This window comes from Neoarius graeffei, chromosome 27, assembly GCF_027579695.1.
Source record: "Neoarius graeffei isolate fNeoGra1 chromosome 27, fNeoGra1.pri, whole genome shotgun sequence".
NCBI lineage: Eukaryota > Metazoa > Chordata > Actinopteri > Siluriformes > Ariidae > Neoarius > Neoarius graeffei.
This window is the reverse complement of record NC_083595.1, coordinates 29,444,623-29,462,873: the sequence shown is the minus strand read 5'-3', so window position 1 is coordinate 29,462,873 and position 18,251 is coordinate 29,444,623. Positions and strand designations below refer to the sequence as shown.

The 18,251-nt window shown below is 42.1% G+C and overlaps 1 protein-coding gene across 1 annotated transcript in view; it reads left to right on the top strand.

Moving 5' to 3' along the window:
• Positions 1-7,420, top strand: part of apba2b (amyloid beta (A4) precursor protein-binding, family A, member 2b) — a 359,367-nt gene extending 351,947 nt beyond the window's left edge. The window contains exons 10-13 of the mRNA XM_060911219.1: positions 259-471; positions 2,462-2,581; positions 4,936-5,076; positions 6,993-7,420. Of these exons, the coding sequence (XP_060767202.1) occupies positions 259-471; positions 2,462-2,581; positions 4,936-5,076; positions 6,993-7,064 (546 nt within the window). The 3' untranslated portion in view covers positions 7,065-7,420. The remainder of the gene's footprint in view (positions 1-258; positions 472-2,461; positions 2,582-4,935; positions 5,077-6,992) is intronic.
• The last annotated feature ends 10,831 nt before the right edge of the window (positions 7,421-18,251 follow it).

The following is an 18,251-nucleotide window of genomic DNA, read 5'->3' as shown; positions in this document are numbered from 1 at the left end:
TCTTGGGTTCATACTGTCTGCAATGAAATACAAGTCAAAGTAAATTTATCAGTCACTGCTTTCTTTTTTTATTTGCATTTTCTATACTGTCCCAGCTTTTTCTGGTTTAGGGTTGTATTCTAATTTATTAGCTTTGCTTAAAAAGGTTAAAAGATAGATTGGTAACATCTGATTCAATAAATGTAGCAATGCTGTGAAATATTTTACTGCAGATTTTTGTTAATTGAAGAAATGGTGCCCCTCTCTTGCCCCCCACAGCTGCTGTTGGAAAAGCAGAAGGGTGAAATTCTGGGTGTAGTAATAGTGGAGTCTGGCTGGGGCTCCATCCTGCCCACAGTGATTCTGGCTAACATGATGAATGGAGGACCAGCTGCACGCTCAGGGAAGCTCAGCATCGGAGATCAGATCATGTCCATCAACAACACTAGTCTGGTTGGGCTGCCACTCGCCACCTGTCAAGGCATCATTAAGGTGAGCATGGGTCATGAGGTCACAGAGGCAGAGACCTTCACTTGTGTCACTTTAGCTGTGACCCATTCTGAAGTTATCATGACTGTACCCTATTCCATGCTATGGGCTGTTATCCAAGATAGTGAGCTTTTTGCTGCAGAGCTTATAGCTGTTTAATTCACTTTAATCGCAATTTCCTAAATTTACTAAAGGTAAGGACCTACATTTATAACACAGCGACTACCAGCCGGGCAGGGTGAAGGCTGTCCTGTACTTCCCCTGAGACACATTGCCAGCCAACCCCATTTTTTCAAACTGCTTGGAGGAAAGCGCTATCTGCTCTCTTCCACAAGTATGACTGAGTGTTGCTTTGATTGACAGGGGAAAGAGAGCATGTCATTCTTCTTACTCAGAGATCATGGGCAATTTAGCTCACATCAACTCCTTTAGACTCCTAGTCACGGATGGCTGTGGTATCATTGGGATTTGAATTCATGATCTCCAGGAAAACACTTTTCTGTTGTGCCATTCAGGAGCCCTAGAAGCAATTACTTTGTATTGCTTAGGTTTGGATGAACTCTACAAATGGCTGCCATGGGTAGTCCCCCATTACAGCTAGACAGCCTTTTGATTTCATAAAATTAGTGAAATTTAGTTCACTCTGAAATTTGTTCATTGTGATATGTTTATTTCTGTAATATCTCACAAAATATCAGGCCATTCTGTGGCTGGGAAGTTATTTAATTTGAGGGGATTCCCGAGCAAATAATGTGCATGAAATCGCTCGCTTCACACAGTCAAGCAGACAGAGGAAGTCCGTGTGCGCATGCGCAGGTTTAGCATCATCATCTTCTTCTTCAGTTAGCACTGTTGCCTCACAGCAAGAAGGTCCTGGGTTCAAGCCCAGTGGCTGACGAGGGCCTTTCTGTGTGGAGTTTGCATGCTCTCCCTGTATCCGCGTGGGTTTCCTTTGGGTGCTCCGGTTTCCCCCACAGTCCAAAGACATGCAGGTTAGGCTAATTGTTGACTCTAAATTGACTGTAGGTGTGAATGTGAGTGTGAATGGTTGTTTGTCTTTGTGTCGGCCCTGCGATAACCTGGCGACTTGTCCAGGGTGTACCCCGCCTCTCGCCCATAGTCAGCTGGGATAGGCTCCAGCTTGCCTGCGACCCTGTAGAACAGGATAAGTGGCTACAGATAATGGATGGATGGATTCTTCTTCTTCTTCTTTTGGGTTTTATGGCAGCTGGCATCCACAGTGTTGTATTACTGCCATCTACAGGTTTATTTTGACCATGTACTGATATTTACATAATTCTGTTGCTAAACGAACAGTTGATCACACCGAGGTGCTCGCTGACCGCCGATATTTATTAGTTTGGTCCTGCATTTCCTTTCCTTCGCAGCATAACGTCTTTTCTTCTCGCTTTCCGTTACTGTAGTCAGTCTTTTCATGTTTCATTCTCACACTCACATCTTCCATTTTTCTCTCCTGTTTCAAATTTGTATCCCACAATACCTTGCGCAAACGGGGAAAGCCCACCATGTAATACATGATGTAGTATCTTGAATTGGGTCATGGTGAAGCAGGAAAAAATAGCAGAGAATTTAGGGCCATGTGACCTTAAATTCATTAATTGTTCTATTTTAAAAAAAATAATAAAATTGGAAGTCTGTGATTCGATTTCAGTTGCTTTCGGTCCACTAAACAAAAATAATTGGGTGTCAGGGAAAATTCTTTTTGTGACCTACACTTGGAAAAATCTGAAAGGCAGTTTACCTTTAAAGTGGGATGTGAAGGCTTCAGAGGCTTCATTCACTTCATAATCAATCACAGCCTTCATGAATTACTCCTTTTGCTGTGCATGTACATATTGAGTGGCACAAATGAATGGTGATTTTAAGCACAGGTAATGAAGATTAAAAAAATCTATACAGTAACTTTAATGCATGGCTAAATCCTCCAGTAAACTGATGTTCTTCATAATCCATGCCCTGTTTGATCTTTCAGGGTCTGAAAAACCAGGTGCAGGTCAAACTGAACATTGTGAGCTGCCCTCCTGTGACCACAGTCCTCATCAAAAGACCTGACCTCAAATACCAGCTGGGCTTTAGTGTGCAGAATGGCATTGTGAGTAGCAGAGCACCAACCATTAACTCCTCCAAATAACCAGGAGTTATACTGCTGATGGAACAGCAGTGGGGTTTTCATCCACCTGTTTGTATGCAGATTTTAAATTTGCAAATAAGAAAACCTGAATGGAAACACCCAACCATGTGTTTAGTTTCAGTGTCTCCATGAATGTTTTCCATTAGTTTTTTCTTGTTGCACATTTTTCTATAACAGAATGCTCACATAACTGTCAAAGCCCCTCCCATGCCAGGACCTGGTCTTCCCAGGCAGTCTCTTGTCTGTCCCAGTACTAACCAGGCCCTTAAGACACATTGGATGGCACTGATCTCCATTTCTATAGCCCTCGGCCTCTTGCTGATTACATAGCTAGGGTTAAAGTGGAACGCTGCTCCTCTGGTAGCTGCAAGATCACATAACAGTAGCTGACTGAAATGACACAAAGGTACACAATGTAATTTAACATACAGTGGTGCTTGAAAGTTTGTGAACCCTTTAGAATTTTCTATATTTCTGCATAAATATGACCTAAAACATCATCAGATTTTCACACAAGTCCTAAAAGTAGATAAAGAGAACCAAGTTAAACAAATGAGACAAAACTATTATACTTGGTCATTTATTTATTGAGTAAAATGATCCAATATTACATATCTGTGAGTGGCAAAAGTAGGTGAACCTCTAGGATTAGGAGTTAATTTGAAGGTGAAATTAGAGTCAGGTGTTTTCAATCAATGGGATGACAAGCAAGTGTGAGTGGGCACCCTGTTTTATTTAAAGAACAGGGATCTATCAAAGTCTGATCTTCACAACACATGTTTGTGGAAGTGTATCATGGCACGAACAAAGGAGATTTCTGAGGACCTCAGAAAAAGCGTTGTTGATGCTCATCTGGCTGGAAAGGGTTACAAAACCATCTCTAAAGAGTTTGGACTCCACCAATCCACAGTCAGACAGATTGTGTACAAATGGAGGAAATTCAAGCCCACTGTTACCCTCCCCAGCAATGGTCAACCAACAAAGATCACTCCAAGAGCAAGGCGTGTAATAGTCGGTGAGGTCACAAAGGACCCCAGGGGAACTTCTAAGCAACTGAAGGCCTCTCTCACATTGGCTAATGTTAATGTTCATGAGTCCACCATCAGGAGAGCACTGAACAACAATGGTGTGCATGGCAGGATTGCAAGGAGAAAGCCACTGCTCTCCAAAAAGACCATTGCTGCTCGTCTGCAGTTTGCTAAAGATCACATGGACAAGCCAGAAGGCTATTGGAAAAATGTTTTGTGGACGGATGAGACCAAAATAGAACTTTTTGGTTTAAATGAGAAGCGTTATGCTTGGAGAAAGGAAAACACTGCATTCCAGTATAAGAACCTTATCCCATCTGTGAAACATGGTGGTGGTAGTATCATGGTTTGGGCCTGTTTTGCTGCATCTGGGCCAGGACGGCTTGCCATCATTGATGGAACAATGAATTCTGAATTATACCAGCGAATTCTAAAGGAAAATGTCAGGACATCTGTCCATGAACTGAATCTCAAGAGAAGGTGGGTCATGCAGCAAGACAACGACCCTAAGCACACAAGTCGTTCTACCAAAGAATGGTTAAAGAAGAATGAAGTTAATGTTTTGGAATGGCCAAGTCAAAGTCCTGTCGAATCCAATCGAAATGTTGTGGAAGGACCTGAAGCGAGCAGTTCATGTGAGGAAACCCACCAACATCCCAGAGTTGAAGCTGTTCTGTACGGAGGAATGGGCTAAAATTCCTCCAAGCCGGTGTGCAGGACTGATCAACAGTTCCTGGAAATGTTTAGTTGCAGTTATTGCTGCACAAGGGGGTCACACCAGGTACTGAAAGCAAAGGTTCACATACTTTTGCCACTCAAAGATATGTAATATTGGATCATTTTTCTCAATAAATAAATGACCAAGTGTAATATTTTTGTGTCATTTGTTTAACTGGGTTCTCTTTATCTACTTTTAGGACTTGTGTGAAAATCTGATGATGTTTTAGGTCATATTTATGCAGAAATATAGAAAATTCTAAAGGGTTCACAAACTTTCAAGCACCACTGTATAACATTTGCAAACAATCCAGTTCTGCAGTAACATTCAAATAATCATACAAGGGTTAAAAAAACTCCTGCTTAATGCAGTTTGACAAATTCTTTAGCACATATCTGCTGTATCATGTTGAGGCTTCATGAATATTATTGCTGTATTGATTATAAGGTTGTGACATGGACTGAAGTAGTGATGAACTCACTGTAGCACAATGGAGTGTGCAAGTACTAATGCTAGAGTGTTGAATTCATTATATATGTGTGTGTGTGTGTGTGTGTGTGTGCATGCAGATATGTAGTCTGATGCGTGGCGGTATAGCTGAGCGAGGAGGGGTCCGGGTTGGCCATCGGATCATTGAGATAAATGGCCAAAGTGTGGTGGCCACAGCCCATGAGAAGATTGTCCAAGCGTTGTCCAACTCTGTGGGTGAGGTGAGCATGAACTCCGTGCTGTTTCAGACTCACAGGTGTCGAGTGTGTTAGATGCTGGACCACCAGTTTTAAATTCTAGCATACATCAGACAATGTACTACAGAGAACTTCCACACATTCTGATACAGAATAGCAGCATCACATGTACACTGCCATTATGAATAAATGTTGACATTAGTGAGCTGTTAGATATACGAGCTTATACCACAGTGTGCTTAAATTCCCCAATCTGATGAAGTCAGAATGTGTGCATTATCTTGCATAACCACACAGTGGACAGTAGTTCTGGCTTTTTCATAAATGTCAGGTTAAAGGGGAACTAAAGTCATTTTTAAACTTGCGTTATTTCTTAATTAACGTGTTATTCAATTACATTTTCGATTTTAGTAACCTTATATCATGACTCGTATTGAGGAGAATGTTGAGGATGGAGCTGCCAGGCAAACGAAAACGAGGAAGGCCAAAGAGGAGATACATGGATGTGGTGAGAGAGGACATGAAAGTGGCAGGTGTGGTAGAGAAGGATGCGGAAGACAGGGAGCAATGGAGACGAAAGATCCGCTGTGGCAACCCCTAATCGGGAGCAGCCAAAAGATAATGATATCAAGACTCATATTGGCAACTAATTGCAATTAAATATTATACTTATCGGCCTATTCGGTTTTTAGCCATGTTGAATTTAGTTTGTTTGGTCCACGGCAGGCGTCGCTTATCCGCACGATCTTCACGAGACTTGTGTGAGACTTTGAAACGTGAAGTATCCACCAGGTGTCAGTGCTGCCATTTTGAAAACTCTTTTCCAAACAAAATATTGCACAAAAATGAGTTTAAATGACGATTACTGCCTACTTTTTTCAAACTTTCCTGATTGCTATCAAAACAAACAAAACTTCCAGCTTGATCACATCAGCATTCGAAAGAGGGCGCGCGCGTCTTTTGAAAACGTTGGCAGATGTTGGTCACTTTGATTTCCGCTGTACGTTTTACTTCCGTCCTACGATGTCTCGCACAGGTCTCAACGAATCTCGTTTATGGCCATTGCTTTGACATATGGACTGATATATTACAGAGCGTATTTCAAACATGCATAACTTGCTATAGCAGTGACAAAATAGCTCTCAAAAATGCATTCCTATATTTAATAAAATGAGAAATAGAATTTTGATAATAAAAAATTTGCCTTCAGTTCTCCTTTAATATAATGCACTTGTTCTAATAAGTTATGGTTTCTAAAGTAACAGCTCATACACAAGAACCTTTTCGGCAGGCGCTCCACATCATCTAAGACCAATAATAATTGGATTTTTAAAGCGTTGTTTAACAAAGAAAAATTGTTGATGTGGTGACGTTTTTTGTTCAGTGACATTTTTTTAACATCTACACACTGCTGTGCATGAAAGGGCTCTGCACTGTTAGTGCTCTGCAACAGTCACAGTACTTTACAATGATTTCCAGCATGGGAAAGTCTTTCTGGTTTCTTGGTAAAATGACAAGATGTGTTTTTTTTTTTCTTTTGAAAGATAGAGATGCTGGTTTATCACAGCTATAACGCAAGCAATTACAATAACTATCTTCTTTCTCAGACATTCCATAAAGTGTTGATTAATAAACATTATAATCATTGGCAAATCAATGAGGTGCTGTTCTACTAAAATCATCACACCACCCCAGTCTGGATTATTTTCGTCTGTCATGTGTTCTTACTAAGAAGTTGCACATGCATTTATTTTATGAGGCCAAAGAAGATTTGATTGCAGTCAAGTACAGTTTGTGTTCAGATGCCAAAACCGTGACCTTGTATGTGTTGATAATTTATGTATGATTATTGTTAATCTTAGCTATAGTGTACTTCATCATGATTAACTTCCTGAAACTTCAAGCATAAAATTTCATATTAGTTTTTCTCCTCTGAACAGATCCATATGAAGACAATGCCAGCAGCCATGTTTAGGCTTCTAACCGGACAGGAGACTCCCATGTACATCTGACTGAATGAATGATGTCTGTGGCTTATTTAAGACTTTTACTGTAAAGGGCACGTCATCATCATCTCTCTTCTTTTGACTCAATTCACAGATAATACCTTGTCTCTCTAGTTTTCTCTTAACCCACATATAACAGTTGGCCATATTTCCATGATTACTTGGATTTTGTTCATGGCATAGTGTGTATATGCAGTGGGCATTCAGTCAGATGGTAAAGGATTGAGCCAATGTATAATTTTTCCTTATATGCAAATAAAAAGGGGGAGCTCATGTATATTTATTTCAGCTTCCCTTTCAGCTCTTTGTTTTATTTATTTTTAATTATTGATAAAGTGTCTTGCTCCTGTCTGTGAACTATGTTGGAAATTTTGTGCTGTAAATATTTATTCATTCCATTGGAGGATAGGAAAAGAAAAGCCAGGGTGAAAAATCCACCCATGTAATGCCCAAAAATAGAGAGAATGGTGGCTGTATCCGGATTGGGAAGAGTTGTGCCAAAAAAAAAAACTCAGCTACATAGCTTTTTAAAGTAAGTTAGCAATGTTAACAAGGTAGCTTCCTGATCTGTATGCAAATACAATAGTAATTTCTTTCAATAATTACCATTTTTCTGTAGGATAAGATGTATGTATTTTTCTTTACCTCTAGCAGGTGCAGTGTTTTTTTAGAATAAAGCCGGGGTTTTTTTTGCGTTAGTCACATGTCCTTCTCCGTCTAACACATGAATAAAAACCTTAAAATCAATTGATAAAGGACATGAAATTATAAGTTTTGATACTGTACTTATAACCCGTGTCAAAAAAAGTTGTTCTGGCAAGCAGAAATCACCAAAGTGTAGCCAAATGTAAACTTGTACTCTTGAAAAGACTGACGAGGCATTAAATTGGAAGGTATTGAGTTTGGTCAGTTAGCACTGTAAGTGTATCTTAGTGTTAGCATATCTCATAGCTGCATGACTCAGCCAGGCTGGTGTTTTGTGTTTTTTTTATTATTTCTTTTAGAAAATTATTTAATCTACAGTTTATTCATGTACAAGCTTTATAATTTGTTAAGCATGACTTCAGACAATGTCTCAGTATCAAACTACTGCAGTGGCTGAAGTATCAGTGATACGAATAGACTAACTAGCATATTGCTAATGTTCTGTTGCAGAGATGATAACGTGTATTTCTATTTTCCTCTCACATTATAAGTTGCAGCATTTGCTAGAGGGGAAGAGTGCACGTTATAGTCGTTTGAGCAGGCAGAATTTAGGGCAAGTGCAAAATCTACACTGACCTACAAACTATATTGGTGTGAAACCCATATGCTAATTCTATTTTAGGTTATTTTGCTGAGCATTTTATAAGATATACGTCCAAAAACATACCTTCAAATCAGCTTCTTACTTCCAGTGATATTGGAACTCTGGTGCAGTTGTACAGTGAAAGTTGATTTGATTGATACATATTTACATGAGCATACTGAGGGCTATACCATGTGTGTGTATATACAGGCATTACTTCAGATTGTGAATTGTCAGCAGTGGAAGGTGGTTTTCAATGTTCGTATTGATGTCTCTGTCAACTTTTACAACTTTTACTTGAATTTACGTGGGAAGTTGAGAGGGCAGTCGACACTAACAATTTTGAATATCTCAATAAGCAAATAATAACTGACATCGCTAGATATATTAATAGCTACAGTTAATGTCAACACAATATATGGCACAATGAAATGGCTTTTCTACTTCATTATGAGAATATACCCCACCAGTCAATCTTTAGGATGTGATAATCCAGAGTTTGGAAGAATAACAGAACTGATGTACATACAAAGCAACTTGTAACAGAAGGGAACATTTTTATAATCTGAATCAGCACCAAAAACGAGTCCTCTTCATTTGGCGGGCATTAAATCAAGTGTTTGTTTTTTTTAAACATGGCCGTCTACAAACCTTTTGTAACCTACCACACGTAAAACATAATGATCCTACCATATTATAATAATCCAATAAACCAAACAATCACCATCATATAAATTACTTTTATTTGAAAAGCATACACACTGTATCATATCTGAAAGTTTATTTTTATGTGTTTTATGTCCATTTTTGTGTATGCTTGACAAAAACTCATTCGAGTTGTGAATGTAAACGTGTTGTTAAAAGTGCGTCCATTACCTTGCACAGTATTAGAATGTCTGTACATAAATACAAACATTGTTTAGTAAAAGTGCCCATATTAGGATGGCACTTACTCTGTAAACTTTCCCTCTTCCCACTTTGTGTCTGACTTTTAACTTGAGGAAACAAATTCACACTGTGATCAGAAGCCTTACTGCAGAGTAAGCTTGGGGGGAGAATTTAATGAAAGGTGAAATGAGGAAAGTCACATTGATTAATAGTTACCTGTTTGCATGCAGCCTAAATGTCAATATGGCAAAAAAAATAAATAAATAAAACCCAAAACAAAAAAAAAAATACAAATAATAACAATAAAGACATAACATAAGCCCTTGCTGGACTCTTTGTGCTTTTGATTCACAGTTGTTGGAGCTGCTGTAGGCTCTGATCAGATGACTTGAAAGTTTGGATCCACAACAGTGACGGTGTTCCACCCCTTTCCTTCACTCATATCTCCTGCTTTTCCTTACATCCATCCATGATCTGTGGCCGCTTATCCTGTCCTACAGTGTCGCAGGCAAGCTGGAGCCTATCCCAGCTGACCATGGGCGAGAGGCGGGGTACACCCTGGACAAGTTTCCAGGTCATCGCAGGGCTGACACAAAGACAAACAACCATTCACACTCACATTCACACCTACGGTCAATTTAGAGCCACCAATTAGCCTAACCTGTATGTCTTTGGACTGTGGGGGAAACCGGAGCACCCGGAGGAAACCCTTGCAGACTTGAGGCATGAGGAAACCCATGCAAACTCCACACACAAAGGTCCCCATCAGCCGCTGGGTTTGAACCCAGGACCTTCTTGCTGTGAGCTGACAGTGCTAACCACTACACGGTGGGCTTTTCCAATCATACACAAATGTCATTATATGAAATGCTTGCAGCACTATTTGTCGATTAGAATCTGCATGTGAAGCTCACTCTTTAACTCAGATACAGTTGAGGATGTTTAATCCAGCTTTGAGGAATGGGCACAATCAGGGATGAGTTTCGAAGAAAAAGCCTGATCTCTATGACATCTGACGGGTATACAATATATGATTCTCAACATGTTTATTTACAATGAGAAAAGAACAGAAAAAACGTATGTAAGACGTATAACGGAAATCTAAGGGCAGTCGTTCAGTTCTGCTTTATATTAAGGTTCTATCCATTATCTATACCACTTATCTGTCAGAGTTGCGTGGGAAGCTGGAGCCAATCCCAACTGGGCAGGTTACCAATCTATCACAGGGCTAACACAGACAGAAACAACCATTCACACTCACATTCACACCTATGATCAATTTAGAGTAGCCGGTTGACCTAATCTACATGTCTTTGGACTGTGGGAGGATACTTGAGGAGCTGTGGGAGGAGCATCTGGAGGAAACCCGCACAGGGAGAACATACGAACTCCATATAGAAAGGCTCCAGTCGGCCGCGATGTTAGAACCCAGAACCCGGCTGTGAGGCGACAGTGCTAACCACCGCACCACAGTGCCACCATATTAAGGTTCCTTTAACAGATATTATTTAATTGTGGTGACCACACCATGAACTTAAGTATTAATACACTACAGTAAGTAACAGTAACTAACAGTAACTTAACACCTTTAATTGAACTGAATTGAATTTTTTAAATAATAAACCAAATAAGCAAAATAATCAACACTTGCAGTAACCAATGTTAAGACCATTAATTTAACTCATTAAACCCACACTGACCAACATTAATTCATGAACAGGTGTGTGGTTATTAGGCTGAAAATTTCCAATATTTAGTTCAGTTCAATATTTAGGAACCTGCTGTAATTTAATCTTTGTAATTAATGTGAACTTATTTATGGACTGGACATTATTGTATTAATGCTAAGGTTCTTGGTTTAATGTTAACTAATAAATAATGTTAGTTAAGAGTAAGGCATTACCAAAAATGCTGATACAAAACCCTGAATGTGTTTGGCAGTTCATTAGTTGAATATGAATTGAAGTTGAAGGACTGTACCTTACTTTTGGCCTGGTGGCAGATGGATATCACAAAACCTTTGGGAACGTTGAAGTAACTGGGATGACATTTTACTGTATTACTCCACTGTTAGAGTTTTAAATTGTTCTCTCAGTACAGTGGAGTGTGTTGAAATTGCTGTCTGTAGTGATCACACGCCCTACAGACCCAGTAAATAGAGATTGGTTGAAGAAAATGATTCATTTCTTTAATAGTAATATGTTTTAGAGCCATACCTGGAAACATTTCTGAAATAAATACTTTTCATTTTCAGTTTCCAAACTACGAATTCTTAGAGGTCTCTCTGAGATGATAGCTTGGCTTATATTAGCTTATTACCTGCCTGTTTTCCTTCAGGCTCCAGAGACCTCTTAAGATAAGTGGAGCCCATTCTCATAACAGTTTGCAGAGTTGAACCCTACCCACATCTGTTGTCATGGCAACCTATTCTTATCTTGCCAAAATGAAATCCATATTCTTATAAGACAGACATTTAAAACGGTGGTTTTGTTTGTTTAAAGGAGATACGCAGAACCTTTATTTTTAAATAAATTTCTGAGTGGATAGTATCTCCATCTTTGACTCTTGTGTATGCTGCATAAATGGGAATAAAAAAAAATATATGTATTTTTGAGAGTTAAAATCGACTGCAAAGTGGGCATTCGAGCTGCCCCGCTGAGCCAGCCAGCCCTGAGTGCGTGACATCACAGAGGGAACCGGTTTTAAGGCCGAGGTCTTTGACAGCTATACAGTGGCGGTTCTAGACCAAAATTACTAGGGGGGCCGAGGTGGGGCCAGTGTTTTTTCAGGGGGGCACATATGGACAAAACATGGCAATATTTAAGCGTTCAAAATGTTTTGTTTAGTTTATTTAAAACCAAAACAAAATACATTGAGCATAAATACAATGAGATAAACATTCTGTCTCAATAGCCTAAACATAAAATAAATTGTGCTCAATAAATCTTAAAACCATGTTTCTCTTTTTTGTAAAATAAGATTTCTATTTTTGCATACAATGAATCTTTTCTTCAGATGTGGCTGCACTGGAGTGTCGTCCAAGCACTTGCTGATATCTGGAGAAAGATGAATACAGTAAATATGAGAGTGCTACTGAGAACATTTATTTATCATTATTCATTTATTAATTTATTATTATATCTATTATTTTTATTTTATATTTATTAATTATTATTCAGACTTCACACTTTCAGGGTAGGCTATATGAATTGTAGGCCAACACTGCTCACACACACGCATTTGTTCAACATCACAAACCTGATGGTGCTGTACTTGATATGCATGGTGAATCTGGTTGTCCCAATGACTCGTTGGGTTGTCCCTCATTCTGTCCCTCAATCTGATCCTGAATGTCTTCATCCTCACTCTCAGATTGCCTTTCAGATGCCTCACTTTCCACCTCTCCAACCACCACCTCTGGCTCTCTCTCCACCTCTGGCTCTCTCTCCTCTTTCATAATCTTCATCTTCCTTACTCTCTCTATGTTGCTTTTTGCCAACAGGGGCAAAAAAGGACATAATGTCCTTCTTGCTCCTTTTCATGATAGCCTACAGTAGGCCTATACTAAAAAGTAAACGGAGAGGAATGTAGCCTCTACATATCACAAGGCCATTCGAGTTTTACAAGAAGGTTAAACACTGTCGGTTATTTTACCCATTTCCCAAAAATATTAAGTTAGGCTACTTATTGCTGTGCAATGCACTTTTAAGAAAGCGCAATAAAACGGATTTATTATTGTAGTGAACAACAACAGTAAAACACGGATATGTGCAAACACTGATGTTACAAAATTGAATAACTTTCCTTACCTTCGCTTCTTTGCAGTAGCCTAGTTCTTGCAGGGCTGCAGCTGTTATCTCTCACGTCCGAAGTTTACAATTCACGCTGCTGCTGATCTTTCTGCTGCAGGTAACAGTGTGCGTGTAGCGCTTTAAGGAGTCCATGTAGAACACTCCGTCATGTCAGTTCCGATCTTCGAGCCAGCGCACGTCGAAATTAATAAAGCTTATTATCTGTTCAGCACAGGGACCACAACAGGGGCCAGGAGCAATTTTACAGGGGCACTGGCCCCCCCTGGCCCCTGTTTAAAACTGCCTATGCAGCTATAGACCAAAGTCATATAAATAAAAATTTATGGTGAAAGTAAGAAATACCGTTACCGACTTGCTCAACTAAGACTGATTTGACTTCATTGATTGTGGGTTGACTCTCATGAAAACAGGATGGGTGTTATAACTTATGCAATGCAACATACATGTACATGCATGCATTTTCACTGATAAAACGTAAAAGACTAATTAAATAATCAGATGAACTGAGACAATCACGTTCTGAAGCAAATTAAATAATCTTATACAAGTAACTTAAACACACAATACAAGTTACAGGTATTAATCTAAATACAGGTAAACAAGTGTTGTTGTTTTGTATCCAAATGAGAGTCGCATCTTACCCGTCTGTGTTCTCACTTCTTGAAGGCTGATCTTGTAGCCGATTGTTTTGAAACAATCTGACTTTCAGTTGTTCGTTCAGTTCTCTGTTCATTCGCTTTTTTCATGTAAAGGCGAGATATTGCTGCTGAGGCAAGCATATCCAGCGGAGAAATCAGACGGCTGGTCGACTCATTCTCCATTTTTTCTATACTGAGTACTCTGCCATTACTGCTCGGCTCAGGCATTTACTAAAACCCGGGACAGGACGTCACTGGTTTTAGCAACAACCGCGGGGCGGTCACTGCCCGACTGATGTCACATCAAGTCCCGGGTTTTAGCAACAACCCTCGACTCACACTCCAGGAGAATTGGTGCAACTGAACTTACTTTCCTTTTCTTGTAGTTTTCTTTTCCTTTAATTGTTGATACTGCACCCTCTTTTAATACGGGCTTATAGCCAACACTCCTCAACAGATCAGAGGTCTCGTACGAGCCTTCAGTAAACTGTGCAGAGCAGAGGACAGACCACTTCGTAGGCGCCCAATGTGCCCGTGAATTTCTCGCAAAACATGTCCAAACCTTTGCAGTTTGAACATTCTTGGACCATGAATGCAACGTAAATCCACCTTCTGTCGTGTTGCTGCACCAGCCAGTAACACACCTATGTGGCATGGCGATAAATTAGCTCAAAATGGAGGATCGGAGTTGCAGTGAGCTCTGTGTTTTAGTATCGTGGAAATGGTGATGAGACTGATAGACTTCCTGCAGTGACATCACAGATGTCAAGGTCATTCACTCAGACCGCTACCTATATGAATCATTTTAATCGTAAAAATTACTATATTAGATTTATTGTTAACGCTTAAAACTATTCCTGTGCCATTCTTGAGGTCTCAAGGCACTTATAAACAAAAAGGCCATGGTTCTGCATATCTCCTTTAAGTCAGGGACACCTTTAACTGTAAAATAAATTCTATAAACCCACTCAGTACAGGTTCGTTTTATAAAATTATATATTATGTAAATATCCATCCATTATCCATAACCACTTATCCTGTGCAGGGTCGCAGGCAAGCTGAAGCCTATCCCAGCTGACTATAGGTGAGAGGCAGGGTGCACCCTGGACAAGTAGCCAGATCATCACAGGGCTGACACAGAGACAAACAACCATTCACACTCACATTCACACCTACGGTCAATTTAGAGCCACCAATTAGCCTAACCTGCATGTCTTTGGATTGTGGGAGAAACCGGAGCACCCGGAAGAAACCCATGCAGACACGGGGAGAACATGCAAACTCCACACAGAAAGGCCCTTGTCAGCCACTGGGCTCGAACCCAGAGCCTTCTTGCTGTGAGGCGAAAGTGCACCACCAAATAAATATATGCCTCGTGCCCATAGATGGGTAAATACACAGTTTTTTTTTATCTCTTCTTTCTCTGAAATGCCCTTCTCCTTTCATATGCAAGAACTCTCTTCTTATCTTAGTATAGTTTTCACAAACAGTCTCAATTAGGCTCGGCCACTCCTGCCTACAGTTGACGGAAGACTGCCAACCGTTAAGGACATCCACACATTTTGAAACTAAACTGTGAGGTTGCACCTACGAAGTCGACACTGCACAGTGCAAGGCAGCATCCCTTGGCGAGAGGCCCTGTTAATCAATGACGCAGCAAAGCTGAGATGGCCGCAGAAACCAAACTCATTGCATGTTACGGAACTGGTGCTGGGTTGACTGCCAGAACCACAGTTTGCATGTTGGCCGTTGGCTCGAGAGAGCTCCTCCACCCTTTGACAGGTCGTTTTTAATCCTGCTGGGTGACATGCACACCCTCCTCACCAGCATACACCGGTGGGGGAGATGGTTTAGACGCTGACCACTCATCCATGTGACAGGTAGTACTGGCTTACATGTTACCAGTAGCAGACACCACGCCTGACCGTGCAACCCCATGATGTAAATATATACAATAACATTTTATTTACTTTTTAGAGCTATAGTGATTTTTGTTCCTAAACCTTCCACTCACAGAACACATTAGGTCCAAGTTTAACTTTCTTTATATTTTTGGGTTATTGTGGTTTGGATTAAACTCATTCAGTTCCTGGGACCACTTAAAGGAGAACTGAAGGCATTTTTTTTAATTATCAAAATTCTATTTATCTCATTTTATTAAATATAGGAATGCATTTTTGACAGCTATTTTGTCACTGCTATAGCAAGTTATGAGTGTTTGAAATACGCTATGTAATATATCAGTCCATATGTCAAAGCAATGGCCGTAAACAAGATTCATTGAGACCTGTGTGAGACATCGTAGGACGGAAGTAAAACGTACAGCGGAAATCAAAGTGACCAACATCTGCGAACGTTTTCAAAAGACGCGTGTGCCCTCTTTCGAATGCTGACGTAATCAAGCCGGAAGTTGTGTTTGTTTTGATAGCAATCAGGAAAGTTGGAAAAAAGTGGGCAGTAATCGTCATTGTAGCGAGAATAGCATGTGGGTGGAGCACAGAGGACGGCAGGACAGAGATCAAGGTTCTCAGAGGGCTTTATTGCCAAACTTTTCAGTCTAACAATATTTAAACCAATAGGCAGAGACACGCACACACACACACTGTCGTCTCTGCCGGGGAAGAAGCTCCCTTCCATTCTCCCTTTCCCTCCTTAAGTAGGGCGGTTTAGTGGGGAGAACACACACAAAACACAGGTTAATTACACTCAGGTGTAGCGATTCTGCCACTTACCTTCCCCAACTCCGCCCTCCTGTCACAGACCGGCGCTTGACCACGCCTCCGCTGCCACATACCCCCACCGCCCGACTCAGGCCGGGCGCCCGTCCGGCCCGCAGCCGACTCCCCCCCCCACCCACCCCTTGACGGGAGAGGAAGTCCGCCACGACCATCTGCGCCCCCGGCCTGTGGACCACCTTGAAGTTGAAAGGTTGGAGCGCCAGATACCAACGGGTGATCCGCGCGTTGGCATCCTTCATGCGGTGGAGCCACTGGAGGGGCGCGTGGTCCGAACAGAGGGTGAAAGAGCGCCCCAGCAGGTAGTAACGGAGGGCGAGGACCGCCCACTTGATCGCCAGGCACTCTTTCTCGATAGTGCTGTAGCGCCCCTCACGCACTGACAGCTTTCGGCTGATGTATAACACTGGGCGGTCCTCTCCCCCCACCTGCTGGGACAAAACGGCCCCCAGCCCTCTGTCCGACGCATCCGTCTGCAACAAAAAAGGGAGAGAGAAGTCAGGGGAGTGCAAAAGTGGTCCCACACACAGTGCAGCCTTTACCTCAGAGAAAGCCCGCTGGCACTGCTTCGTCCACTGGACCGGATCTGGCGCCCCCTTTTTAGTGAGGTCAGTCAGCGGGCTGGTGACGTCCGAATAATTAGGTATAAACCTACGATAATAGCCAGCCAGCCCCAGGAACTGTCTCACCCCCTTTTTGGTCTTGGGCCTCGGGCAGGCCGCAATCGCTGCTGTCTTATTAATTTGGGGACGCACCTGCCCATTACCCAAGTGGAAGCCCAGATACCATACTTCCACCCGCCCAATCGCACACTTCTTCGGGTTGGCAGTGAGCCCCGCCCGCCTCAGCGACCTAAGGACGGCCCTCAGGTGTTGCAGGTGCCGCTGCCAGTCATTACTATAAATAATGATGTCGTCTAGATAAGCGGCCGCGTAGGTGGCGTGGGGCCGGAGGACCCGGTCCATCAGCCGCTGAAACGTAGCGGGCGCCCCAAACAGCCCAAACGGAAGTGTGACGAACTGGTGTAAGCCGAACGGTGTGGAAAAGGCCGTTTTCTCCCGGGATAATGGAGTCAAGGGGATCTGCCAATATCCCTTCGTCAAATCCAGTGTCGAGTAAAAGCAAGCCGTGCCTAGTCGATCGAGCAGCTCATCAATACGAGGCATTGGGTACGCGTCGAATTTAGACACCGCGTTGACTTTTCTATAGTCCACACAGAACCGGACCGAGCCGTCGGCCTTAGGAACTAAGACCACCGGGCTGCTCCAGTCACTGTGGGACTCCTCGACGATGCCCATTTCGAGCATGGCCTGAAGTTCTTCCCGAACTACCTTTTTTTTGTGTTCGGGTAATCTATAAGGACGGCTGCGCACTACCACCCCCGGGGGCGTCTCTATGTGGTGTTCTATGAGGTTAGTGCGACCGGGGAGGGGCAAGAATACATCCGAAAACTCGGCCTGCAACTGGGCGACCTCCGTGAGTTGGGTCGGGGAGAGGTGGTCTCCACAGGGGACCGGTGAGGTACGAGATGCCAATGTCCCTTTTTGGACCTCCGGCCCCAGCTCCGCCTTCTCCGGAACTACCGACACCAACGCCACGGGGACCTCCTCTTTCCAGAGTTTTAACAGATTGAGGTGGTAGATCTGTAGCGCCCCCTCCCTGTCCATTCGCCTAACCTCATAGTCGACGTCCCCGACTCGCCGTGTGACCTCAAAGGGTCCTTGCCACTTGGCGATTAATTTGGAGCTCGACGTGGGCAACAGGACGAGTACCTTATCTCCCGGAGTGAACTCTCTAAGGCGCGTGCCCTTGTTGTACAGGCGGGTTTGCCG